The 27463-nt window shown below is 31.0% G+C and overlaps 1 protein-coding gene, 1 long non-coding RNA gene and 1 pseudogene across 3 annotated transcripts; all 3 read left to right on the top strand.

The window, feature by feature from the left end:
• The first annotated feature begins 3902 nt into the window (after positions 1-3902).
• Positions 3903-8055, top strand: LOC108451747 (glycerophosphodiester phosphodiesterase GDPD1, chloroplastic-like; annotated as a pseudogene).
• A 3039-nt stretch (positions 8056-11094) lies between these two features.
• On the top strand, positions 11095-16418 carry LOC108450012 (uncharacterized). Of its 2 annotated transcripts, none has more exons than XM_053019423.1 (16): positions 11095-11309; positions 11374-11468; positions 11552-11665; positions 11920-12024; positions 12175-12246; positions 12745-12857; positions 13218-13352; positions 13632-13700; positions 14073-14160; positions 14245-14316; positions 14431-14531; positions 14850-14967; positions 15193-15252; positions 15366-15476; positions 15604-15727; positions 16004-16418. In XM_053019423.1, exons 1-15 carry the CDS (start codon positions 11213-11215, stop codon positions 15712-15714), a joined length of 1461 nt encoding a protein of 486 aa, XP_052875383.1. In that variant the 5' UTR covers positions 11095-11212; the 3' UTR covers positions 15715-15727; positions 16004-16418. The 2 variants fall into 2 exon arrangements, with proteins under 2 accessions (XP_052875383.1, XP_017602919.1); XM_017747430.2 differs by having other exon boundaries at positions 11096-11309; positions 16008-16418.
• Positions 16419-21588: 5170 nt separating this feature from the next.
• LOC108451865 (uncharacterized) lies at positions 21589-23005 on the top strand. Its single transcript, XR_001866306.2, has 3 exons — positions 21589-21822; positions 22065-22445; positions 22528-23005. It is a non-coding gene; the product is annotated as an uncharacterized LOC108451865 (long non-coding RNA).
• The last annotated feature ends 4458 nt before the right edge of the window (positions 23006-27463 follow it).

The raw sequence follows: 27463 nt of genomic DNA, 5'->3' as shown, positions 1-27463 counted from the left end.
TCTGTCAACATGGCCTTCAATTTCTTGAAATCTCCTTACATTGGTCATTCCACATGAACATCACATTCTTTTGCATAAGTGTTTTATGACTTTTTAGGCTGATTCAGGCATAAGGAATGAGTAAAGTGCTAGTTGAGTACACATAACCCCAACTTGAGCTAAGGATTCAGTGGACTGCTAACTGCCTCCAAATGTGCAAACATTTAGAGTTAAAATTATTAAAATAAATAAATACAAATTAAATGTGGTATCTGCAAGTGAACATGTCAAATTGTAATATAGGTCAGTGTTACAATGGAACACCGGGAAGTATTCCGAGGATCGTACCCAATGGAGGTTGATTTAAATCTAAAAATGTTATTATCTACAGCAACAGGTCTAAACAATACTTATTTAAAATCATATTACAACAACCAATATTAAATATTAAGATAAGGGAATAAAATTAAAAATCAAAACTACGCAAATAACGTTAATAAACAAAAATCCTTTGAATAACAGACACAAGATTAACTCGCTTCCGTGGTTGTAATCAACTTTAGAATTAGGGTTTTTATGAGAAGATTAGTTATTACCTAGACAATATTACCTCTTGGCCTCATGTTCCTGACTAGATAAATACACAATTTACTTAGTATCCTCATCTCTCGATCCGTTTACCTATATTACTTCCTATGGTCATCAAGCCTAGGGTTTAAGAACATATGTATTTACACCAACTAATCCTATTGGAAAAACTCTAACTCTTCCGTTAATCACTCTCGCTTCCGTTCGTTAATCTCCCAAAAGATTTAACCACTCATCATCTTAAGAATCATCTTTTTCTATGATTAGAATAATAATGTAAAAACAAAAAGTAATATAAAAGAGAAAAGATAGAAATTGTCTGTATGATATTGTAGAGTGCTCGGAACAGCAAAATCCTTTGATAGTGCTCGAGATCTCGTCGTTTGCAAACAAATAATAAAAGAAAAGTACTGAAATATTGAAATTGCAAAGACTTGGATTCAAATTGAATCCAAGCCAAAGAACAAGAAATAAAAATGTTTAGAAAAATAAATTAAAACCTAAACTGAACTAGCCTAACCTAAATATATTAAAACAAACCCTAAAACTAATGTGGCAAAAAGCTCCCAAAGCTTTCCACAACTTAACTATTTAGAGGACAGTTTAGTAGCACTAATTAGGATAAACACCAGCCTTAATTACATGAAAAGATGTATTGTGCAGATGAAAACACCCTTGCTTATTTTTGGCCCACATCGCACCTGTGTCGCGACACAGACTTCTGCATGTCATGACATACAACTTTGAATATGATTTTCTTGATCAGCTTGGTTGTGTTGCGACTCCGAAAGCTTGTGTTTTGACTTGACTTCCAGTCTTTACGCTTTTATCCCTAAAATTAGGTTTCCTACACACTCAAGTAAATTGTTAAAACGACCACCTTAAGGCCGGTATTGGCCCAATTAGGTCAGGTAACTTGAAATAATGCATAAAAACTCATATTTTGCAATATTTTAATCCTAAACTAAGAAATGCGAAAATGCAATAAAATATATTAAAATTCCTAGAAAACAAGCTTGTTAAGTGCCAAAAAATATCGAATCTGCCACTACAATTTGTGGCAGATCAACTACTCCCTATGTTGTAACACATTGTCTTTATGTCGCAACACACCATCTAGACTACCTAAGGAGCATACTATCGTTCACGTCGTGACATGCACCAAAGGATGTCGCGATATAACCCTAAGCGCTCCACAAAGGAGTAAACTGTCGACGATGTCACGGCACGGGCTTAAGTGTGTCGTGGCAGGGCTACGATGAGGCTAATTAAAACATTAATGTTGTTTTCATCTACACAACTCGACTTAGTTATGTTTAGTCATCTATATCAGGTCTAAATTAATCATCTAACATGACTCCTATGAATAAAAATGCTCAAAAATTAAATGGGGACTTCTCCCCTTTCATCTTTAGTTTTAGTTCTTAAATTAGGTTTTTGCTTTGTAATTTGGAAATTCAATTTTCAATTTCATTTTCAATTGTTCGTGTTATTGTTTCAAGATTATGAATCACTCAACATTATTACAGATCTTCTTCAAGTTCTGCATTTCAATAATATTTAGAATCAATTTCTTTCTTTTCTCTTTTGTCTTTTTGTATCGCATTGATGTTTAAATTCAGTTTAGGGATTTCTGTAATTAGATCTATGAAGAACTAAATTTCGAGAGAGATTAATGAGTGAATGTGGGACTAGTTAACAAATGCTTTAGGGTTTCTTGTTGGATCAATTGGTTCAGTTTAAGAGAGCTTAAACCCTAGGTCTGACAACCCTAAGAAGTTATTTAGATAGATGATGTCGAAAGAATAATCTATCAAGCATCACTTAGCTTGGTCTGGTTTAAACTGTAAGGTCGAGGAATAAGTAGTTAATTAGAGACCGAAAGGTAATAACTAGATTAACTAGTAGCCGATTCTTTGTGAGGTTTTAAAAACAAAGATTTTATGAGTGATGGTGATAGAAAATGAAAAGGGGCCAAAGAGTGGAAATTACAAAAAGCCATAATATGGTGTTTTTATAGGTGACAAAGGATGACTGCCCTGTCTTTTTCCATGACGACTTTATATTATCTGAAAAATGTATTTTAAGTTTTATTATATTTTTTTATATGTAAATATATAGTTGAAATTATGAATTCCAACATGTATTATATTTAATTTGAACATTTAGAATTTTACTTTACTTTATTTAATATAATTTGATGTTTTTATTATTAAAGCTATATTTTAGTTCAAATTAATCTTAACACTTTTAAAATTTTTGTTAGTCATCTAAAGTTAATTTTTTATAAAAAATCAAATCATGAGGTTGAATTGAATTTTTAATTTTGGATCTATTCTACAAAATGAGCTTTTGTTTTATACATTTTGAATATTATTTAATAAAATTTAAAAGTAGTTTTATAAATATTTTTAACTTTTAAGTAAATAAAAACAATTAATAAGTTTTATATGATATTCTTTTAAAGAATATATTTTTAAACTTTTAAATTATTTTTACTATTTTTATTTTTAGCATTATAAAAACTTAAAATTAATTATATATTTTTTAAATTGTACACCTTGGTTCTTTTCGATTTTCCATTTTTTTGCTCCGCTTTAATTTCAGGACTTCAACACAGTGAATGCCTCGTTAGCATAAATGAAATATTTTAGATTGAAAAATTAATCAGAAGAATATTATTTAAATAACCATAATTTCACATTTTAAATCATATAGAAACATTTAACTTTTCGATAAATCAGCCAACTAATAAATATTTTAAGGTATTAGTGATTTAGAACATAAATAATAATAGAGGACGAAGTCATACTAAATTAAGTGTAAAATTAAATTTTTAAATCAAATATTTTACAAGGATGGAAATCATAATTCAACCGAATTATAAATAATTTCCGTACAAACTAGCAAGGGTTAAATATTTTATTGGGTAAATTCCAAAAATAGTCACTTTTGTTTGTCTCAAGTTACATTTTAGTCACTTATGTTTGAAATGTTACGTTTTAGTCACTTATGTTATTATTTTGTTTCAAAGTGATCACTCTTCCGTTAAGTTTCATTATCTCCCTAATAGTAATCCTACGTGGCAGTCCAACTAGATTTTAAGTGCCTACGTGGTAGTCCAACTAGATTTTAAGTGCCAACTTGGATTTCTAAATGGGATGAGAATAGATTTTTAATTAAATAAATTTAATTAATTAAAAATTTTAAATCCTAAATATTAGTTGAAAAAACCGTTCATCTCACCTTTTTTTTTAGCTTTCTTTTTCATTTGGCTAAAAAAAGTTATTATCATCAGAATTTTTTATTCACATACAAAAATAAAAGAGGATTCAATGGAGGGTCCAGGTATGTCTTCTTTATCGAAAAATTTATGTTCTAAGACTTAAAATCAAGTGGTTTGTTTGTTCAATCCAATTTTTGTTTGTTTGTTTGTTTGTTCTAAGACAAATTTATGTCTTCTTCACATTCTTGAATAATTGGTTTCTCAATCTGATTTGTTCTGATCTGAATCGGTTTGTTTGTTCACAATCCCTTTGTGGATATTCCATATTTTTCTTTCTTGCTGCTGATATGGAACTAATATAAAAAAAAGTTACATTCTCAATCATCTATTCTGGAATTGTTTTGGCTTTCTTTGATTAATTTCATTTTAGATGGAATTATTTCACTTATTTTGATTTTCTTGTATGTGCAAAATCTTGTACGGAAACTCGTAATCTATCACTCTATCTTTTGTACTATCATTGTTGTTGATATAGAATAGATTCAGGTTGTATCCTTTATTCAGAAAATGAAAATCTTTCTTATTAACGAATACGAGGATAGACATCCCAACAGCCACAATAGCAGTAGCAACTGATGTCTCAGATGCAATCACAGCCTACTCAGTTGCAGCAACAGTTGGGTTTGCAAAAGCAGCCCAATCAAGTACAACAAAATATGCAGCAGAGACTTTAAGCATTAGGTCAAACATCAAGTTCCTTGCTTCAATTGTATCAATCACAGAGAGCTGTTCTGGAGACATCATCAAGTATGTTTTTGAATTTTTACAGTTCCATGCTGTTGCTCTTTGCCTTATTTCTTTGTTGCTTTCTGATATTGTGTTATTTAGAATAGTCTGAAATTTCTAGCAGTTTGTTTGATTATGTCAGGTTGGTTCCACTCAATTCCTTTGTCCAACGTTTGTATCTTTGTTCTTCCTAGTAATCTAACTTTCAAGATATTCCCAACATGGAGCTCAACATGAAATATATTATTAGGAGATTGCAGTCTTTGAAATTGGCTTATTACTGTTTTTGCATCAAACTAGAGGGTAAACATGCTTGCAAATGTTAGGATTTTTGTTTGGAGGATGCACAAAGAATGTTCAGATAAGCAAGTGATTACAGCGAAGCATTTCTTTTCTGCATGAAATGGTCTAAAAGGTGTCAAAACTCGATTGTTTTAGTGGTGTCTTGGCTCAGTTTCACTGCTTTCGCTAGACATGAGATTTGTGCTGTAGATTTAGTTAAGTTTTCTATCTGAACTGTACATCCCTTGTGTCTAATTTGTTCCACAAATCATTTTAATGCTTTAGTTTGATTCACCCTTATTAGCTGCATTATGATCCCTGCGTCTCCCCTTCTATGCTATGTGCACCTTAATTTTCTTTGAGAATTGGTCATATTCTGCTCAAATTTACCCCTATTCCATAAGTTATTTATTTCAATGTTCTTTTAGACATGCAACAAAATCATGTTGATTGATGTTAAGTTTTTGAAATCTGCAATCTTCTCAGGCTTGCAGATTGATATTAAGAATTGTGATTGCTTGTAAATGCTCCCTCGACCATGTTGATGATCAAGTTGCTGTAGTCCCACCTACAAATGCTTTTTTTCTTATGCATTGTCGATCCACTCCTACTAAGAGCTGGTTAGAAGAAGCTAATAGGGTTGAAGAGCACGAGGAAGAAATCATGGGTGTAAATAAAATATGAAACAGACATGTAAATTTGAAATTAATTACCAAATAATATAAGCAATTTCGTGCTAGAAAAATCAGAATCTTTTGTCTCGTAGTTAACAATTATTTTCACTCAAGGCATTGTAAAAAGGAGAGAAAGAAATAAACAAGCACTGCATTATTTTGATCCTGTATTTATACTTTTTTTTTTACTTCAACTAGTTGCAGATTTGGTCTGCAAAATGAAAGTAATCAATTTTAATTTCACATGTGGTTGTCTTTACCATGAATACCTTATGCATAATTTATGAAAATTTTACTCTATAAGTTTGCTCCACAAGATATAATTTTAGTTTATCTATATATATTAGTGTGAGGATGAACATTCCATACGGCTTGTTATAAATTCGAGTATTAATAATAACTGTACGATATTAAAAAGTTTCATTGACGAATATTACAAAGGATAGTCATCCTTCCCCTAGTTGAAGAACGTACTTATAATAGTAAATCAAATGCATAATTTAGCCAGATGAAGTATGTATTAACATATATATTCATACGTCCTCCGGGTTACGAATGTAAATTATATAAGGAATTACATGCAAAAATGTGCAAACGTTGAGGGTAAATTTTGGACTTTCTTGTTCCGGGTGTTTGCTTGTTATAAAACCGAGTATTAAAAACAACTTTACAATATTTCCAACTTTCATTGACTGTATAATCCACGAGTTTGCCTTAAATATTAATGTCGACATCGTTCATGTGTTATTAAAATAAAACAGAACTGAACATTCCATATGGCTTGTTATAAATCCGAGTATTAATAACAACTATAGATATTAAAAAGTTTCATTGGCGTATATTACAAAGGATAGTCATCCTTCCCCCGATTGAAGAACGTAATTATAATAATAAATCAAATGCATAATTTAGCCGGATGAAGTATGTATTAACAGATATACTCATACGTCCTTCGGGTTACGAATGTAAATTGTATAAGGACTTACATGCAAAAATGTGCAAACGTTGAGGGCGGATTTTGGACTTTCTTGTTCCTGGTGTTTGCTTGTTATAAAACTGAGTATTAAAAATAACTTTACAATATTACCAACTTTCATTAACTATATAATCCACGAGTTTACCTTAAATATTAATGTCGACATCGTTCATATGTTATTAAAATAAAACAGAACTGAACATTCCATATGGCTTGTTATAAATCTGAGTATTAATAACAACTGTACGATAGTAAAAAGTTTCATTGATGTATATTACAAATGATAGTCATCCTTCTCCCGGTTGAAGAACGTAATTATAATTGTAAATCAAATGCATAATTTAGCCAGATGAAGTATGTATTAGCCGGATGAACTTAAAATCTAGTTGAACTGTCACGTAGGATTACCGTTAGGAAGATAACAGAATTTAATAGAAGAGTGATCACTTGTAACAAAATAATAACATAAATGACTAAAACGTAACATTTCAAACATAAGTGACTAAAATGTAACCTGAGACAAACAAAAGTTACTATTTTTGTAGTTTACCTTATTTTATTTACAGTGATAGTTTAAAAACATAAAGTGCGTGTGATTCTAGGGAAATGTGATAGAGAAAGAGTTTCAGAGTTATGTTTAGCAGAATTTCTTAGCTACGGACCCCAAAGAGAAGAAGGGAAAGAAAGGAAATGCTTATTAAGGAAAACAGATGATGGGAAAATTTGAAAATGGGATGTTGAAACCGATGATTCATTGTGTACACTTGAAGAAGCTTTCCAAAAAGTTGAGCCTTCTTTAGGTTCCAACATCGAGTTGAAATTTGATGACAATGTTGTTTATCAGCAACACCATCTTATCCATGTTCTTCAACTCATCTTGCAGGTACATAGTGTAAATTGTATGAGATGTACGTATTGTTTTTTGTTTTTTGTTTGGGTAATCAACAGGTTTTCTTCTTAACAAACGGTGGGACTGAAATTTATAACGATACAAGGAGGAATTCGCTGAAGCAGGCCATAAATGTGAGCTTGGAAGGAGGATTTCAAGGGATTGTTTCAGAGATCAAAGGAGTATTCAAAAACTCATGAGCATTGCCAAAGATCAAAGACTCTAATCTCTCTCTCCTCACATATGGCACGCTCAAGTAAGTTCCCTGCACAGCAATATGGGCTAGCTAAATCATGTTCTAATTTTCAGCTGTTTTTGTGTAATTAGTGCATTAATTAATATTTTGCAGCAATGTGTGGGAGGCTGTGTACATGCAGTATTTGATGGGGTGATTGTTGAGTTTGTTGAAGAGATCTCAAATGCAGTGGGACAGATGATTAAGCCTGCAACTGAGATAAAAAATGAAAAATTATAATTGCTTGTATTTCCCAATCATGTACGAAATGAAAATTTATTATCTTAAAACATGTTTGTACTGGCTTTGAGTTGAGATCATGATTGTTGGTATTGTAGCACTATCAGTAGTATTGCTTGGTGTGTATCATTTTAGCTTTAATATCAGTATCAAGTAATTTAAATTTTGTTTTGATAAAAATTTGGTTTGTTTTGATCAATATCAACATTGAAAGAAATGTAGCAATTATCATAAATAAAAAGTGATTAATTAGAGGGTGTTCTCGGTAAATTGTGATTCCTCTTAAGAGATTGCCTGACTCTATTTTTTATTAGCATCAGGGAAAGAATGTTTTGGCATAGTATAAACAAATACGAGAATAAAAGGTCTCCTTATTTGAGATCATGGCAAGGTGCCCCCACAGGCTTCCATTAACCTAAGTCACTGTTGAAACGCATTGAAGAATAAGGGAAATTCGTTTGTAGCCAAAACCCATTAGTTCAAGTATCGCCTTGAGAAATACCCATCCGACAACATCAAAAGATTTACTCATCAATTTCCAAAGCAGCTAAGGAGCTCTTTCTTTTATTCTTTCTCCTAATGTTGTGAACTTCACCTCCAAGAATCATATTAACGAAGACAAGTCTCCCATGTACAAAGGCATTTTGGAATTGAGAGAGAACCTACTCGCTAAGACTTTCGAGGTGATTTTGTATGCCTCGTTATAAAGGTTAATGGGTCTCTAGTCTGTGGGCATAACTTGGGATTCACCTTTAAGAATAAAGGTAAAAATGGTTTTATCAAGCTTTTTTATTAAGAAACTAAAATCCAAAAACATAAGAGTGGATCAAGTTGCTAGAAGTTCTATGATATCCTAAAATCATTGTTAGAATATGCCTGGTTTACCATTGATATCGGGGACCCTAAGGGGACCAATTTGAAAGGCGGCAACTTTGACTTTTTCTCCAAGAATGGTAAGTCAAGCTCATTCCTTGCCTAATGGATAAGGTAGGCATGCTTGATGGAGTCAACATCATTAGTCTCTTCTCTACGAAGAATACTTTTCAAATGCTCTAAGAAGCGGCATTTAATATCCAAAGGATTATCAATCAAATATTAGGCGAATCACGAATCTCCAAAAATTTATGTTCCAAGCCCTCCTGCTTTTAGTACTTATTTTTTAGTATTGCACTCACTCGACATGCTCCAAATGAAAATGGATTTTTGAAACCAATAGATGTGTTCATGCTACTATTCCACAAGACTATGTTGGTCTTGGATCTCAGTCTCTTGCTTTTTGATCTCTCCAAACATTAAATTAAATTATATTTCATTCAAAGAAGATTCAATATCTAATTTACACTTTTTAGGATCACCAAATATCTTTTTATTCTATCTTTGCAGAGATGAACTATTGATTTTAAATTTACAAATCAAGAGAAAGATGATCCTGCAATGCTAGGTAAGCTCGTTCTTGATACTTTTGAGGTTTTAGATGAAACAATAAATTAAACTCCATTTAAAAAAAAAATTATAAAATGTAATACAATAAAAATTGAAAATTTTTTGGGACCTTAAGAAATAAAGCATTTATAATAAAAAATTGAAAGCAGTAAGTATTTAATTAATTTATTTTAATTTAAAATATTTTTTCTCACATTAAAAATTAAAAATAATTTTTTAGACTTTTTTTAATTTTGTACCCTAAGCGATTGTACTCTTAAACAACTCACGATTGGGCCTGATGCAATTGCTCCAAGCATTACTAACAATGTCATGGCACTAGAGGTGGGTAATCCACATTGCTTCGAAACAGTAAGGCCTTCGTTGAAAAGACCATTCGTTAAGAGGTTAAAGGTAAAGCATAACGAATTAGTGAAGGCTCTATTAAGCCTTTTCAATACAGCGTCTTGGCCTTGCCAGTTATCGGCCCACGTATAGTAGGAGTCTTTGATATTTATATAATCATATGTTTAATACAATATAATTTTAAGGTTTATAACAGTCATAAATGCAATTACAAAACTGCATCTGAATAATAATATTTTTAAATAATATATGTAAGTTTATATTAAATTATAATTACTTATATGTTAGCACATAAACCAGAATAAATATGTACTGAGAATTCATATAAGATTTATATAAAGTGAGATTGAAATATGAAATCTTAAAATTCTCAAGGTCTATTAATCTAATATTAATAATTTTGGGATAAATTCGTTTTTTTCTTTCTTCCTTTATTTTTTACTTTTATATTTTAATAAAAAATCCACTAAAACCTTTTAAATAACAATAACTAATTAATTTTACATAAATATAATTTAACAAACTTATCTCAAGAGTAATATATAATTGAATCAAATATAAATTTAAAATACTTAATTTTAATTTAAATTAAATATTTTTAAAAAAGAAATAAAATATATTTAATTTTATAATACTTTAATACTTAACATTTTCATTACTTTATATTTAAAATGTAAAAATAAATAAAATAAAATAATACATAAATAAATAATAGGCAAATTATACCATTAATCACTAAAATATGGATAAGTTATCGGTTTGATCATTTAACTAAAAATTTATAATTTGATCACTTAAATATTTGAAAGTTTTCATTTAAGTCATTAAACTATTCAAAAGTTTTTATGTAAGTCATTAGGTAATTAAGTTTTTATTTTTTAATTACGCTAACGAACTCTAAACAACGATTCGATAAACGAGATGGTGAATTAGTACTCATCAATAAGTATAAAAATATACCTTAGAAGAATGTATTAAAAATGATTGATTGGTTGATTGTGAACAGAGAAATGCAACGATTTTAAGAGTCCCAAGACTTAATTGAAAACTTTTAAATAGTTTTGTAATTAAATTAAAACGTTTTAATTTAAGTGATCATAATAAAAATTTACCATTAATGATATAATTGACCTAAATAATAAATATATTTTACACTGACCCTCTTTTATCCTAAAAAGTAAATTCCCTCTTGTCAAAGAAATTTCAACTAAATTTCAGCTGATTTTTTTTTTTTTTTTGTCAATAAAAATTCAGCTGGATTGTACGCTCGAAAAATCAAGCTTGTCATATATCTCTAAATAATGATTCAACTTTTTTCGCGATATTAACTATTAACAAGAGCGAAAGCCAACAAAGGTTAAAGAGGGGATATTTCCCTCCTCCTAATTTAATCTATAGGGATTAAATTGCATTTTTCGATATAACAGAGGGACTTCCGGCATACTTTAACCTTCTTCATCTCAATCTCATAAAGTCATATACTTCTTTCTATTTTCTTCATCCTTTCTTTCGGTTTGCCCTTTGAATCCCAAACTCACACTTCTCTGCAATGGGCAGCAAAAACAAGGATGTAATTCGACTAGAGCGTGAAGCCGTCATTCCCATTCTCAAGCCCAAGCTCATCATGACTTTGGCCAACCTTATTGGTATGCTTCCCATTTCTCCACTTCCTCTCTTTACTGGAGTCTTTACTGTTTTCATGTGTTGCAGAACATAGTTCTGATCGGGCTGAGTTTCTGAAGTTCTGCAAGAGAGTGGAGTACACAATACGATCTTGGTATCTTCTCCAGTTTGAAGATTTAATGGTATTGCTAACATATTCCTTCAACCATTTTTGTTCGTGTTTCTTTCCTTTTGTTCTAATTTTAGTTTCAATTCATGTTCACAGCAATTATACTCCCTCTTTGACCCTGTAAATGGGGCTCGGAAATTGCAGCAGCAAAATTTATCTTCTGAAGAAGTAGATGTACTTGAACAGAATTTCTTGACATATTTATTTCAGGTGTTCTTCTTCTCCTTCTTCTTCTTGTTGTTGTTTCTTCCAAAACCCCAAATTGGAACAGGAATTCACAATGCTGTCACTGAAATATATATTAAGTCTGTATAATAACAAGCTGATGACTTGAATTTCGTTTATGTTTAGTGTGTCTCTGATGTTTTCCCTAACATGACTAAACTTGAATACGACAACTGCTACTCTTTTTTACTACAAATTTCGCATTACATTGCAATTTGAAATTCCCTTTGGTGTCACAGGTGATGGAGAAGAGTAATTTTAAGATAGCTACTGATGAGGAGATTGATGTTGCACATGCAGGGCAATATCTTCTTAATCTTCCCATAACAGTTGATGAATCTAAGGTCATCTGCAACTTAGTGTGTTTTGTATATTATCATGGCCGTTTGTTAAGTCTTTATTTGAATATATAGTGTGTGTTTTGTTCTGTGCTATTAAGTTTCATTTTTTTTTTTTTTATATTTATCTTGACCTTTTGTTTTCACTGAATGCAGATTGACAAGACACTTTTGAAGAGATATTTTTCAGAGCACCCCCAACCAAACCTCCCAGATTTTGCTGATAAGGTTGTGGTTACAATTTAGAATGGAAGCTGCATCATTGTTTATTTTGTTTCAGATAGCCACTAGTAGGTAGAAGGTTCTCTTTTCTTGAGTTCAACATGCAACAAAATCAATAATGATGAAACCGAAAGGATTTTGATTTTGAACTTATTTCCTTTATTGTGCCTTTAGTTTGCACTAGTTTGTTTTTTCTCTTAGTATTTTTCATGTGGTGTTTGCTATGTATTTGTATGATTAGATGGACCAGAGTCCAGAGACTTGCTTTGGTTAATGGCACAATATTATGCTTGAGACCCGTGTAAGATGATTTTCACAATTATTTTGTACGTGCTATCCAATTACTATAAAGATATAATATATTCATAAAATTTATTACAAATTCAGAGCCATTTCAATACCATACCATCGAAGAAACTTAGCAGATGTTTGTTTGTACATATTTGATTCAGATGTATTAGTTGATCTCTCTCTGAAGCAAAGCATAATTCTTTTTGTCTTTAGTACATCATCTTCAGACGTGGGATAGGAATTGATCGTACAACTGATTACTTTTTCATGGAGAAGGTAGACATGATTATTGCACGTCTTTGGGCCTTTCTCTTAAGACTAACCCGGTGAGTATGTTTAGGGAAATCATTACCTTTTATGAGTTGTCATGGTATATTATTGGTTAAAGCACTTTTAGATGCAGCTGCTTAGAGGTAATTTGAAATTAAACCTACGGAATGAAATTTAACAAACTTTTTGCCAACTCGAAATATCTTGGAATTATTATGATTGGCGGTTTGAGCTAATGTTTGGCCAATCTGCAGTCTTCACTTATTAAGAGTCTTAAATAGTTAATTTACTGCGCAAAATACAGAGTTGAACATGAGATGCTTTTAGTATTCTATCTTCTCTTCCTTATAAACTTGATTTTTTGTACATTTTCTTTCTCTTCCTTTTAATGCGTTCCAGATATATGATCCTTGCAGGTTGGAAAAGCTTTTGAGCAGAAGATCAAGAGGACGAAATAAGAAAGAGCCAGCGAAGGATGATGAAATTAACCCTGAAACGGACAGTGAAGATTTGTTTGTTGAACGGATCCGTCTTGAAAATATGGACCTAAGGTTGTGAAGTACCATCTTCTTATGCTGTTATTTTGGAGGACAGTATTTATTCATGAACATATATACCATATATTGTATGGTAGCTTTCTAAGCAACTTGAAATATGCTTTCCTTGTCATCATCATTATATTTCGAATTAGTCCAGAAAATTTTCAAATTTCATGCAACTACTTCTTGATCTTTATGTTTAAGTTTTAGCACTAATATTTGTGTATTTCTTTCCTCTTGAATTTCTGGTGATGTCGTTGCTCAATAACTTGCTTATTCTGTATTAAGCAGCATCAATAACTTGGTGGGCAAGACTACAATCCAAGAGCCTACTTTTGATAGGATAATTGTTGTTTACAGGTACTGCTTGTTGCATCTTAGCATGCAAGTTTCCAGTTGAGATTAATTAGAAATTGTCAATGGTGTCTTTCTTACTTAATTGATGTGGATATATTAGACAGCCAGATTGTTGGTCTATTTTATTTCGAGGTTGAACATATTGATTGCTGGAAGAGTATTCTGAAAGTACCTTAGGTTCTTAATCTCTTGGTCTTGAGAGAATGATCTTTGTTTAGAAAGAAAAAAGAAAGGAAAAGGGCACCATGACAGAAATTTTATTTTCTTTAGGAAAAAAGGCTAAACTACCCTTTGATCTAGTGTCTTTCTAAATTAGTTTAATAAATATCGTGAAGAGCAATTCATAGAAATCTAAGAAGTGAGGTGAACTTCCAGGAAAGCAAGTGCCAAACCAAATATGGATCGAGGGATATATGTAAAACATTTCAAAAATATTCCAATGGCGGATCTGGAAATAGTCCTTGTAAGTCTCTCTTAGCTCTTTGCTTAAAGCTTTTATACAGCATGTGATCATGCGTATGATATTCTTTTTGTTTCCTTTTACCAGCCTGAAAAGAAAAGTCCTGGATTAACTCCTATGGACTGGGTCACGTTCCTTGCCTCTGCTGTTGTGGGGCTGGTCAGTTAAGCAATGATGTTTCTCTGTCACCTGTTCTTGTCTTTCCACCATTGTTTCTTCTCCGCCTGGTATTCATATTGATTGAATGCATTATTACTGTGTCTTTATGCACAGGTTACTTTGTTTAGTTCTCTTCAAATGCCTGAAGCTGATCTCTGGGTCATTTTTGCCATTTTGTCAGCTGTTATTGGTTACTGTGCCAAGATATATTTCTCGTATGTTTTCCTCCATCTTTCGTTAATACATGTAATTGGTTACTGTGTCTTTATTCATATTGATTGAATGCACTATTTCTCGTATGTTTTCCTCCATATTAATGCATGTGGAAGCCCCATTATTGTGGGACTCGATCTTGATGGATCCATTCAGAAATATAAGTCGGTAAAGGGATGTCTTCTTAATTATGTGTTGTTCCACATGCCTCTGGTTGGTTTTCTAGGCTGATATATTTAATTACTCAGTGTCTCGTTTGCTTTATGTGTTTCAATTGTTTGACCAATTAATGATGATATTATTTTCATATTGCCATTTAGGTTTCAAGCAAACATGGCTACATATCAGAATTTAATAACACAGTCCATGTATGACAAACAACTCGATAGTGGAAGGGGTACTTTACTTCACTTGTGTGATGATGTAATTCAACAGGAAGTAAGTTGCATTTTTTTTGGGTTCCTTTCTCCCTTTATCTTTCTTGTGTCAGAAATTTTAGTACATTTTCTTGCTGAAAGCAAAGAAAATATAGTATCTATTTCTCTGTTGTGTAGTTCATATAAGATATGATGTTGAACTTTGAGTCTTTCAAATGAGCTTACTTTTTGTTTATTTTCATTTTTGTTCCACTTCCTTTATTCTGAACAACACCCTTGTCCGCAGGTGAAAGAGGTAATCATCTCGTTCTTTATACTAATGGAGCAAGGTAAAGCCACCATGGAGGTACACATAATTGGTTTTTCTTCATTTCTCGTTTTATAGATATTCTTCAATTTGACAAGTTTTTTATTCAGGTCCCCTTTTTTAGTCCATAACCTTTTAATAATTCAATATAGGATTTGGATCTAAGGTGTGAGGAACTAATAAAAGAGGAGTTTGAGGAGAGCTGTAACTTTGATGTGGATGATGCAGTTGACAAGCTAGAGAAGTTGAAAATTGTTTCTCGGGTCCTTATATTCCACCTCTACAAACTTTAATTATATTCACATTTGTTAAATACATTCATTTGTTGGGTTCAAATTAATGAATAGATTTCTTGTGGGTAAATTGATGTGTGAATGTTTTTGAATTCAGGATTCTATTGGACGATATTATTGTGTTGGACTGAAACGTGCAAATGAGATTATTGGTGTAACCACTGAGGAACAAGTGTTTAAGGCAAGACAGGGTTCTAATTCAGCTTAATGCTGCTGCCTTGGTAAGTTGGGACACTTTCATCCACACACATTATTTCATGTGCTTTGATATTACGAAATTTATTTTACAATTAACAGAGGACTAATTCAAGATCAAATGAGAAATGGCATGATGAGGACGTAGTATTAAATATCTAGGAGTAGGAGGTGGAAAATGTTGAGTACAATAATAACAGTGAGTGTGAATTTAGAGTTTACCACCTGTGCTGTGCTGTTATGGTTTAAAGTTACGGATTATGATGTTTTCTTCTATACTAACATAGTAATTGAATTTGAAGTCAGGGTGGTGAGTGAAGCATATACATGTATGAATCTGAGTCAGGTGTCACGTGCCAATGAAGTTGTTGGAACCCTAAAATCCTTCATATCACATGACATGGGGAATGGGATGTGGGATGTGGGATGTGGGAAGACGTGATCTGACGAGCAGCTATGCAATTTGTACGGATTGCTGAAAAAAGTACACTCACAAACACACATTTTAATATATATCTCTCAATTTGAGGGTTTCATTTTTTTTATCAGCACTCTTATGAGCTCTATATTTTGGTGTATGTGGCATGTAGCTTTGTGAAAGTTGCTAATTTGTTATATTATGCATTGGGGGATTTTGTTTAGAAACAGGAGAAAGATTTTGTTATATCACACAACATACTCTGTTACTCCATTCCATCTTAACTCAAAATCATGAAATTTGTTGTCCTTCATTTTGCTACTTTCATCTTATGGATTGGGCACTGCCCTTTAAAAGCTGAGTTTAAATAATCTTTTTGGACATCGAAAAGATTCAGCCAAACCATACTTCCACTTCTTCAATTGAATAAATAGACTGCATTGCAGTCGGCAATGGCATAGCATGCCATCATAATTACGAAATAGAGCTCTCAACTTTCCTTGCCTCTTTAATTTGCCCTCTGAGTGACAAGAGGCACTCGTAAGCTTTTTTTTTTTTTTTCCGGAAAGAGCTTTCTCAACTGAAGTTTCAAAGGATGCTCAACTTGCAAGTGAAGGTGGGACGATGTGTCCAAGTTGAGTGTTCTTCAAAACTTGAAGCATTATTCAAACATAACCAAATAATTCTGTTGAAACAGCACTGATTTCATCTTCTATGGGTTATGGAACCGCAGAGGAAATAAAATGGGCAAACAACAGTGAGTGATGTTGAGAACAGGAACAAGGAATGCATTTAGTTTATGCTAACAAACAATTGCCACCTTCTTACTTACATTGAGTAATGAATCATAATGACAGACAGATATTCAAATATAATTATTCATCTACTACTTGTTGAAAATAAATTTCATTTTCGTGCATTTGTTCATTTTAATATTTTGAGGTTACTTATCTCATTTTTTTTAATACTTTAAATTGTTATTTGTTGGGAAGGAAAATAATGAGCAAATTGTGATTGTATACATATATGTAGCAACCACAACTCAATTTTAAGTTTGATTAAGTTGGTTGGTGGGTTATAGGTTAATGAAATATATAATCAAAACAATAAATTTAATCAACTTATAGAAAATATGTATTATTTTTACTTTCTTAAATATATTTATAATATATAATAAATATTAACTATCTACCCATCTATTTTACATGTATGTATGAACTTAAAGTGAACAACGTTGAATAAATAAAAGGAGAGTGAATGTTATATTTATGGTTTTTGTCTTGAAATTTAAAATTTAATTCTTGTATTCTAATTATGAGACATTGAGTTTCTGTATTTTTTTATTTAAAATTTTATTTCTTCATCTAATTTTACCGTTAAAATTAGTGGTTTCAAATATAAAATATCTCAATTTGATCATTATCTTTTAAAAGTACTTAAATTTTAAAAAGTTAATTCTTTTTCAAATTTTAAATAAAAACATAAAACAATAATAAATAAACAATGAAAAAACTTTTAAAAATTTAAAATAAATAAATAAAAAGAATTTAAAAATATAAACAAATTTCAATATTCAATATTATCTAAGTTGGCCTAGATTGGTCAATTGGATCGAGAACCTATTGAGACATCGGTCCGACAAGAGGTAAAAACCGGTTGACCTGAGAACTGATATGGATTGGTTGAACCGAGTTAAAACATTGATTGAATCAATTTTGAATTGGTTTGACCAATTGGTTCTCAAAATGACCGATTCAAATCAACTAAATTATTAAAAAATTAAAAATAAAAAATATTTTAAAAAACAAAAATCGGTTCAATTGTCAATTCAACTGAATTTTTTATCTCAATTCAATCCCTCTATATCAGTTCGCAAGTTAATCAATTTTTTACTTCTCATTGGGCCAATACACTTGCAGGTTTTTGATTTAATTGGTCCTGTTTAGTTTAGATGATATTCAATTTTAGAATTTTTTGTATTTTCAAAATACTTTTTAATTTTTATTTTGAAAGATATTTTGTTTAAAAATATATAATTTTCAAAAATATAATTTTTTGTTTAAAATAAGAACAAAAAATAATATTTAAAAATTAAATACTTTTAAAGGATATAAGACCAAATTGATAAAAACAAAGTTAAAATTTTTAAAAATCGATAGATCGCAAACTGGTAAGGATTAGTTAAATTGGGCTAAAAATTAATTGAACTAATAGTTGAACCGATTTTTATAATTTATAATTTATAATTTATAATATCTTATTTTTATTTTTATTTTTAAAAATAATTTAATTGCTTTAAACCAGTTAGACCAATCATTCTAGGAATCAATTGGTTAAACTAGTTCGAAATTGGTTCAACTACCACTTCAACCAATTTTTTAGCTCAGTTCAATTAGGTCGTACCAAATTGTGAGTCAACCTATTTTTACCTCTCATTGAACCGATACCCTAATCGGTTCTTGGTCCAATTGGTGGCTAGTCTAGTTTAGATAATATTGAATTTTAAATTTTTTATATTTTTAAAAATATGTTTTTAAATCTTAAAGAGTTTTTACTTTTTCATAATTTTTTATTTAAAAATACTTTTATGTTTTATTTAAAATATTAAAAATAAATTTAAAATTTTATTTACTTTTAAAGGGTAATGACTAAATTGAAAAAATTGTAAATATTAAGGGTTAAAAGTTATTTTACTTTGACACCATTAACTTTAACAACAAAATTAGATGGAGGGACCGAGATTTTAAACAAAAAAAGTAGTTAGACTTAATATCTCAAAATTAAATTATAGGGACTAAATTTTAAATTTCCAAAGAGTTCATGAATCTTTGAAATATTTAAACCTTATTTATTTATTTTTACGCAATTTTAAATTTATTAAATAATAATTTTATAATATCAAGGAAGGGTAATTATTTGATATCTTGTCGATCGAGTTTTAGACTCCATAAGTAGGATTAAAGGGTAATAAGTGTAATATAAGGATATAGTAAAATATATAAAACTATATTTAAAAAAAAGACACATAACAAAACTATATTTAAACTATATTAAAAATCTACTTGCGAAATAAAAAGAAAAGAAAGAGAGTATACAACAATATACCAAATACTAACGTATCAAATAATATATATTACTAATTAAATGATGATTCCTTTAATTTATAATAAAAGTGAATAAGATATTTGAGACAATGAACTGAGGTTTTAAAAGTAATAAAATTAAAATACAAAATTTATAAAATTAAAATAATTAAAAATTCTAAACTTGTTAAATAAAATAATTAATTAGTTGTCACTGAGAATGATAATTTGTTTTTTAAATTGAGTTTTCTTTTAATTTAATAACCAGAATAATAACATCAGAAAAAAGTAGAAAAAGATTAATTAATATCATGTAAAAATAGAATATATAATTAGTAAGTATGATATTATTTGCTTTAGTGGTATTTTAATAATGTATTAAATCTGTTTTTATTTTCAACCAAAAAAGTAGAGTAAACTATCAAAATAATTACTTTTGTTTGCCTCAGGTTTCATTTTAGTCACTTATGTTTTAAATGCTACGTTTTAGTCACTTACGTTATCGTGTTGTAATATTTTAGTAACTGAGTCGTTTATTGTCGTTAACAGTATAACAGTAAGCTGACATGACACATTAAATCATCATTTTAAACAAAAAATTTAGATTAAATTATACAATTGGTCTCTATATTTTTTCATTTTGAGCAATTTAATTTTTTCTTTTATGTTTTTTAACTCTTTTTTTTTTTTGTTTATTTTCAATTCTCTTCTGCTTCTCCCTCCCTCTATTTTCCTCCGTTCTTCATTTCTTTTAACATAATTTTTCTTTGTTTTTCATTTGTTAAAATTAGTCCCTATACTTTTATTTTGGTATTAGGTATTTCCTTTACTTTCTGTTTAGTTTTCCTTTTGATTAGTTTTTAATATGTTTTCAGCTTAGAGTGACAATTTTGTACTTACCTTTAATGAAAACCCAAAATAAAAATTCTTTTTTTTTTAATCATTTTTTTTTTGCTTATTATAGACAATTGTGAATTGGGGTTTTTGATATTTTACAGTTATTGTTGAAGCTATACAAATGATCCAAAAATAGATTATTATAGTGATTTTATAGAATTGCTTGGAGCTGATATTTCAAAGAAGATTCACATGAATCTGGTTAACCCTTCTGATCTCATTAGGGTTAGCTTAGTTTTTAGTTCTTGACATCAATTTGGTAAGCAAATCAATGTCTTTGGTACAATTTAGCTTGGTGTTCTATTATATATAGAAGAAGAATTGGTATTGCTTAATTCAATAGGATCGATTTTTTTCATCTTGCAGTGACCGAAAATAATCTTTGGGTTTACACACAGAGTATGTAATCAAAGATATTCGGCTTTAACAAACAAAGAAATAAAAAGAAAAAATTAAATTGTTCACTAAAATAAAAGTATAAGGACTAGTTTTAACAAATAGAAAATATAGAAAAACTACGTTAAAAGAAATGGAGAATGGAGGAAAACAAAGGGAGAAGCAGAAGAGAATAGAAAATAAAGAAAAAAAGAAGTTAAAAGAACATAGAAGAAAAGAATTAAATTGCCCAAAATGAAAAAAATATAGGGACTATTTGTACAATTTAACCTAAAATTTTTATTTGAAATGATGATTTAACACGCCATGTCAGCTTACTGTTACACTGTTAACAACAATTAACAACTCAGTAACTAAAATGTTACAACACGATAACATAAGTGGTTCAAACATAAGTGACTAAAATGTAACTTGAGGTAAACAAAAGTGACAATTTTAGTAGTTTACCAAAAAGTGTAATATTATTTGATACTTTAATTGTACAAGTAAGTATTATTAAAATCAAATAAAAGTATTAATAAATATTAATTGTTAGACAAAACATTATATTAAAAATGCATTTACAGTTATGTAAGTAGGTATTAGTAGAATCAAATAAAAGTATCAAACATCAAATAAGAATAATTAAGCATATCAAAATAATAATGAATAACAATGAAAATAATATCTTTTTCATTAAGAAATGCAAAATTTTAGCTTTAATCAAAACGATAATTAAGTGATTTTTATACACTAATTAAATGGTAGTTAATATGTGTAATTTAGTATAGGTCTAGATTTTAGTTACATGATAATATATATAAATTATCAATAAAATGATTGTAATTGTAATTACAATTGTAATTATTTTTATTTTATATTAATAATTTATTACGGAAAAGAAACATAAAACTTGATTTTTTTTTTTGAAAGATATTCAGATTGGGCTTATTATTAATAATAAAACATAACAACCAAATATAAAGTACCAGAACCAAAACTAAGCAAACCGAAACTAAAGAAACTAAAAGTGTAAACGGAGAGACAAAGCAAACTAAAACCAAAGGCCCAAACAAAACTAAAGGTCCAATAAAAGAACAATCTAGAGTAAATGTCACCAACAATTTGCCCCATTAGAAGATTTTGGCACCCGTCCCAACCATCTGTGGTCATTTCGCTTTGTTGACGGTTCCCATCTTGAAAGAATTGTGTTAGACAAAACATTTCTATCAATAGTGTTCCCCACTTTCCCCCTTCTCCCTCGTCGCACCAGAGCACCTTAGTTTGGTTCTCGCTCCCTTTCCATGGCTATCTTTCGCTCCACATAAGCAGGGACTCCCCCTACCAGGTAAACTGTCTCGCCTCACTTTAAAGTTTTCGTAGATAAAATATGTGCTAAGCCATTAGCTGATCTGGGTGTATAATTGAAATCGATGTGTTGATATCTATCTGCTAACATCTATCTTGTATGTGCACTCCAATCTGTGACTTATCTATTCCTTGGAACTGGCATTTCTTTATAATTGTTGATGCATCGCCTTCTACTATTACCTCTAACCACCCTCTTTCTAAACCCGTTTGAGTTTCTAGGACACATGCGAGGGCTTCGGCAGAAAAACACAAAGAGACCCCCTTGTGATTCTCCAAATAAGAGAGCAATACATGTCCCTCGACGTTTCACGCAATTATCCCGATGCCGAATCAAAACGACGACTATCATACGCTCTTTTAAACTTAACTTTATTGATTGACCCATAAGGACCACTCCATTTCACCTCTCTTAATCCCTATGTAATTCTCCTTTTATCTATTCCCTCCAGTTTAGTACAATAATGGGTAATGAACCAAGCAATATCCCAACCAATACTAATTTTCCGATCATGAATTCTGGCATTTCTGTCACTCCAGATGGCCCAAAGCGCAACACAAACTACTTGCCTCTGCTGATTCAAGTACACTCTGAATACCCAGGTGAGCCACTCAAAGAAATCCATTTCTGGTTTATTCCCAAAAGACGATAATCCCAATTCTAACCAAACTTCGACCGTTACAGGACAATCTTGAAATAAGTGGTCCAAATTCTCAGCGCCTCCTCCACATAGGGGACAAGTTATAATAGATATCAATTTCCTAACTTGCATATTTACTACAGTAGGTAAAAAGTTTCAAGAAATCTGCCACAGTGTAATTTTAATTCTAGAAGGGAGGTTTAAGCTCCAAAGTTGTTTGTAGAAGTTCCTGTAGTTGGTCTATAAAGCATAAGCATTAGGATTATCGGGAAAATTTTGTAATAGTTTATTGGCATTACATACTGAAAACTCCCCCGAGGGCTCATCACTCCATACAATCAGGTTATCGTGAACTTTCATCACCAAAGGTGTACGAAGGATCCTAGTCGTGTCCACTTCTGGGAAGGTATTGACTACTAACTCCTTTTTCCATGTTTTAGTATAAACATTTATAAGATTTGCCACTTTCAAATTTTGTATGCAAGGAATAGAACAAGATAATCTATAGTTATCAGGCCCCGAGATCTAAGTGTCCTCATTAATTGAAATTTTCGTGCTTGAGCCTACCCTCCAACAAAGCTCCTTTGTAACACCCCTGACCTGTCTCTGTCATCGAATTAGTGTTACGAAGCATTACCAAACAAATCCGAACAATTAATATTAAAACATATCAATAATGTCATTTAACATTAATTTCCTAAAATTCATTACAAACCTAGCGAACATATACATTTGGGTATTAATTTGAGCCTTCGAGGCCCTAAAAAATTAGTTTGGAAATAATTTGGGACTAAATTGAAACAAAAAAAAATAATTTGGGAAATAGTTGAAAACTTATAAAACAGGGGTCACACGGCAGCGTGGTCAGGTTGTAACACTCCTAATTCGTAACCGTAGCCGGAATAGGTTAAGAGGCATTACCGGATTTGTAACTCAATTCAGAATAATCATTTATCAAATGTCATCTCATTTCAGTAAATATCATTCATTCACATTCAATATGCTTAAATTGAACATATAAAGCTTAAATCATGCATTTTGGACTAAATCAGTAACATATGAAAATTTTGTAAACTTAGAAAAATTCCAACATTTTAAGTATTACACGCCCGTGTGAACAGTCCGTGTGCCTCACACGGCTAGTAGACACGCCCGTGTCTTATACCGTGTGAAAACAGGGCATACATATTAACTTGTACCACACGGCCAATCACACACCCGTGTGTGAGGTCGTGTGGAGCATGCTAACTTTCATTCCATTTCAACATCAGGGGACACACGGCCGTGCAACATGACCGTGTGTAACACACGGCTGAGACACACGGTCGTGTCTCTGCCATTGTGGACAAAAATAGGCTATTTGCAAAGCTATTTTGCCACTCTATATACATAAGCATTTACAAACATAAATGACCACATTTTATAACTCAAATGGAAATCATTCCATAACATTTCATACACACATTATACCAATTCAACTTGGTATTCAAATACCTAATTAACACCATGCCTTATTCATTCATATGCCAAATACATATCAAGACATCATTTGCACGTTTTCAATCCATCTATTTCTTGCCCAAAACATACCATAATTGAACACTTATATTCAACCAAAATATAATACCAAGATAAGCCAAATCTCATGGCTTAACTCATACACAAAATATACCAAAACCTTGATATCAAATAACATAATTAACATCTTTTAAACTAGCCTACACATGCCATATTTACATATATTCACAAGTTCAAAAGTACCAATCAAAAATTGGATAGTGTGATGTGCAACTCCGACTTATCCGAAATGAGCGAGCTATCGAACCTCTATAAAACATAGAAAAAGAAACAGAGTAAGTTTTATAGCTTAGTAATCTCGTATAATTCAGAATTAAACTTACCATTTATACCAAATCAATACAAATAACTAAGGTAAACTCCATACAATTTCCAAATATCTAACACAAGCATTCATCCATAGGTTAGTCATATTAATACATAAAATCATCCATTATCACAATTCAATACTCAATATATATAACATTCAACATTTCATTCTCAATCTTATAACCAATAATCTTTTCAGTAACAGTACTCATCTATATAAACATAGTTTATGCCCATTGAACCTATTAGAACTTCAAAGGATACTCGGGTGATAACATCAATAATCTGTCAATTCATTATCATTTATGCTCTTTTAAGCCATGATTGGTAAGCTCCTCCTGAGCTGATGAACAGTAAGCTCTATTGAGCTGAAACGGTAAGCTTTAATGAGCTAAAAACAGTAAGCTCTTACGAGTTGATATATCAGTAAGATCATACGAGCTGTGGTGAGTCCGCAACAAATGTAGGAACTCGACCAAAACGGTAACACTAGTGATATGTCACTCGTATCCTATGAATTCATACAGTTCAACAGGGCTCAATAACCAATAGATTATATCGATAAGGCATTCATATCTCAAGTATATCAATTATACACATTCATTTCAATAATTACAAATATATAAAAGTTTGATTCTAATTATATGAACTCACCTCGTATTGCTCGGATAAAAACTATTGGCTATTCATCGATCTTTTCTTTTCCCCGATCTAAACTTGATCTGGGCTTATCTTGATCTATATATTATCAAATTCAATAAATTTAGCATTCAATCTATTCAATTTAGTCCATAATTCATATTTTGGAAAATTTACAATTTGCCCCTATACTTTTTAATTTTTACAATTTAGTTCTTATCACATAAAATTGCAAATTCATGCAATTTTATACCAACCCATGCCTAGCTGAATTTACTATATACTACTAGCAACCCATATCTTTCATTATTTCACACTTTTAGCCACCACATTTTACAATTTCACAATTTAATCCCTATTTTGTATTTTTTTCAAAAATCATTTTATAAAACTAGTTTAACTACCATCAAGCTGCCATAATCTATCATTAAAAATTAAAGAACTCAAGTATTCAACAATTGCACTTCACAAAATCATGAACAAATTCAAAAATTAAGGCATGGGTCAGCTAGAATACAAAGCAACGATCTAAAAAACATAAAAATCATTACAAACCAAGCAAAAACCATACCTTAATTAGCTAATGAACCATAGCCGAATGAAAACCTAGAATTTCTTCTTTTCTTCTTGCTAAATTCGGCTAAAGAAGATGATGATGATATACAATAAATTTTGTTTTTGTTTATTATAACATTTATTAACTAATTTACCATTTTAACCTTAAATAAAACCATTAAAACAAGCATAATAATGTCCATAATTGTCCATTTAAACAACCAATGGTCCAATTAAAACTTAAGGACTTCTAATTTAATAAACCATAGCTATTAGGCACATTAAACTAATAGCACACAAGTTTTACGCTTTACGCGATTTAGTCTTTTTTACCAAATTAAGCATTTTAACGGTAAAATTTCTTTACGAAACTTTCACATAATTAATCTATCATGTTGTAGACCTTATTAAAATATAAAATAAATACTTTGACTTCATATTTGTGATCCCGAAATCACTGTTCCTATTTGACCTAAAAACGAGCTGTTACAACTCTCCCTCCTTAGGTATTTTCGTCCCCGAAAATCTTACCGGTAAAAAGGTTAGGGTACTATTTTCACATAGCTTCCTCGGGTCCCCATTTAGCTTTCTCTTTCCCGTGTTTATGCCAAAGAACTTTTACTAGGGCTATGCATTTATTTCTCAACTTTTTGATTTCACGAGCCAAAATCTTGATCGGTTCTTTGTTTTACGACATATCGGGTTGAATTTCAACATCTATCGGAGAGACCACATGTGACGGACCGGTTCTATAACAATGTAGCATAGAAACATGAAAAACATTATGGATCTTTTCAAGTTCTGACGGTAAAGCGAGTCGATATGCTACAGGCCTTATTCTCTCAATAATCTCATACGGCCCAATGAATCATAGACTTAACTTTCCTTTACAGCCGAATCGAAGAACCTTTTTTCACGGTGACACTTTTAAAAATACTCAGTCCCCGACTTGAAACTCAATTTCTCTATGTTTCAAATCTGCATAGGATTTTTGTCGATCTGAAGCTACCTTTAAACTGTCGCGAATCGTTTTCACTTTTTCTTCAGTTTCTCTGATCAATTCAACCTCGTGAATCTTTTTCTCACTCAATTTAGTCCAGCATAGCGGAGTTTGACATTTGCGGCCATATAAAGTTTCGTATGATGCCATCTTTATACTTGTTTAGAAGCTGTTGTTATACGCAAATTAAATCAACTCCCAACTGCCTTCAAACTCTAAAATACAACATCTCAACATATCTTTGAGAATTTGAATAACTCTTTCGGTTTGACCATCAGTCTGAGGATGAAAAGCAGTACTGAAATTCAACTTTGTTCTCAGAGCCTCTTACAGTTTCTTCCAGAATCGCGACGTAAATCTCGGATCTCTATCAAAAAGAATAGATAGTGACACTCATTGTAATTGAACAATCTCAAAAATGTATAATTTAGTTAATCTATCAAGTGAGTAGTCTATATGTACCAGTATGAAATGAGTAGATTTAGTTAGTGGATCAACGACAACTTAGATAGCATCTTTCTTTTTCGGATTTAAGGGCAATCCTGATACAAAATCCATTGTAACTATATCCCATTTCTACTCGAGAATCATTACAGGCTGTAGTAAACCAAATGGTACTTGATGTTTAGCTTTGACTTACTGACAAATCAAACATTTCGATACAAACTCCGATATACCCCGTTTCATACCCGACCACCAGTACAGCTGTTTTAGATCGTTATACATCTTGGTACTATCTGGATGAACAGAAAAGTGACTACTATGTGCTTCATGCAGGATTTTCTAAACGAATACTGTATTTCTTGGTATGCAAATTCGATTCTGAAACCTTAAACAGTCATCAGTTCCAATATGAAATTCTAAATCAGAAATAGGCTCACATTGAATTCGTTTAGCTT

This window comes from Gossypium arboreum, chromosome 9 (assembly GCF_025698485.1).
Source record: "Gossypium arboreum isolate Shixiya-1 chromosome 9, ASM2569848v2, whole genome shotgun sequence".
Lineage (NCBI taxonomy): Eukaryota > Viridiplantae > Streptophyta > Magnoliopsida > Malvales > Malvaceae > Gossypium > Gossypium arboreum.
This window is presented reverse-complemented; position numbering and strand designations above follow the sequence as displayed.

Coding starts and splice junctions, on each gene's coding strand:
- LOC108450012 (XM_053019423.1), top strand. CDS start 11,213: ATGGGCAGCAAAAACAAGGATGTAATTCGACTAGAGCGTGAAGCCGTC. Junction 11,666..11,919: donor TCTTGACATATTTATTTCAG/GTGTTCTTCTTC, acceptor TTGGTGTCACAG/GTGATGGAGAAGAGTAATTT. Junction 14,532..14,849: donor TGTGCCAAGATATATTTCTC/GTATGTTTTCCT, acceptor ATTGCCATTTAG/GTTTCAAGCAAACATGGCTA.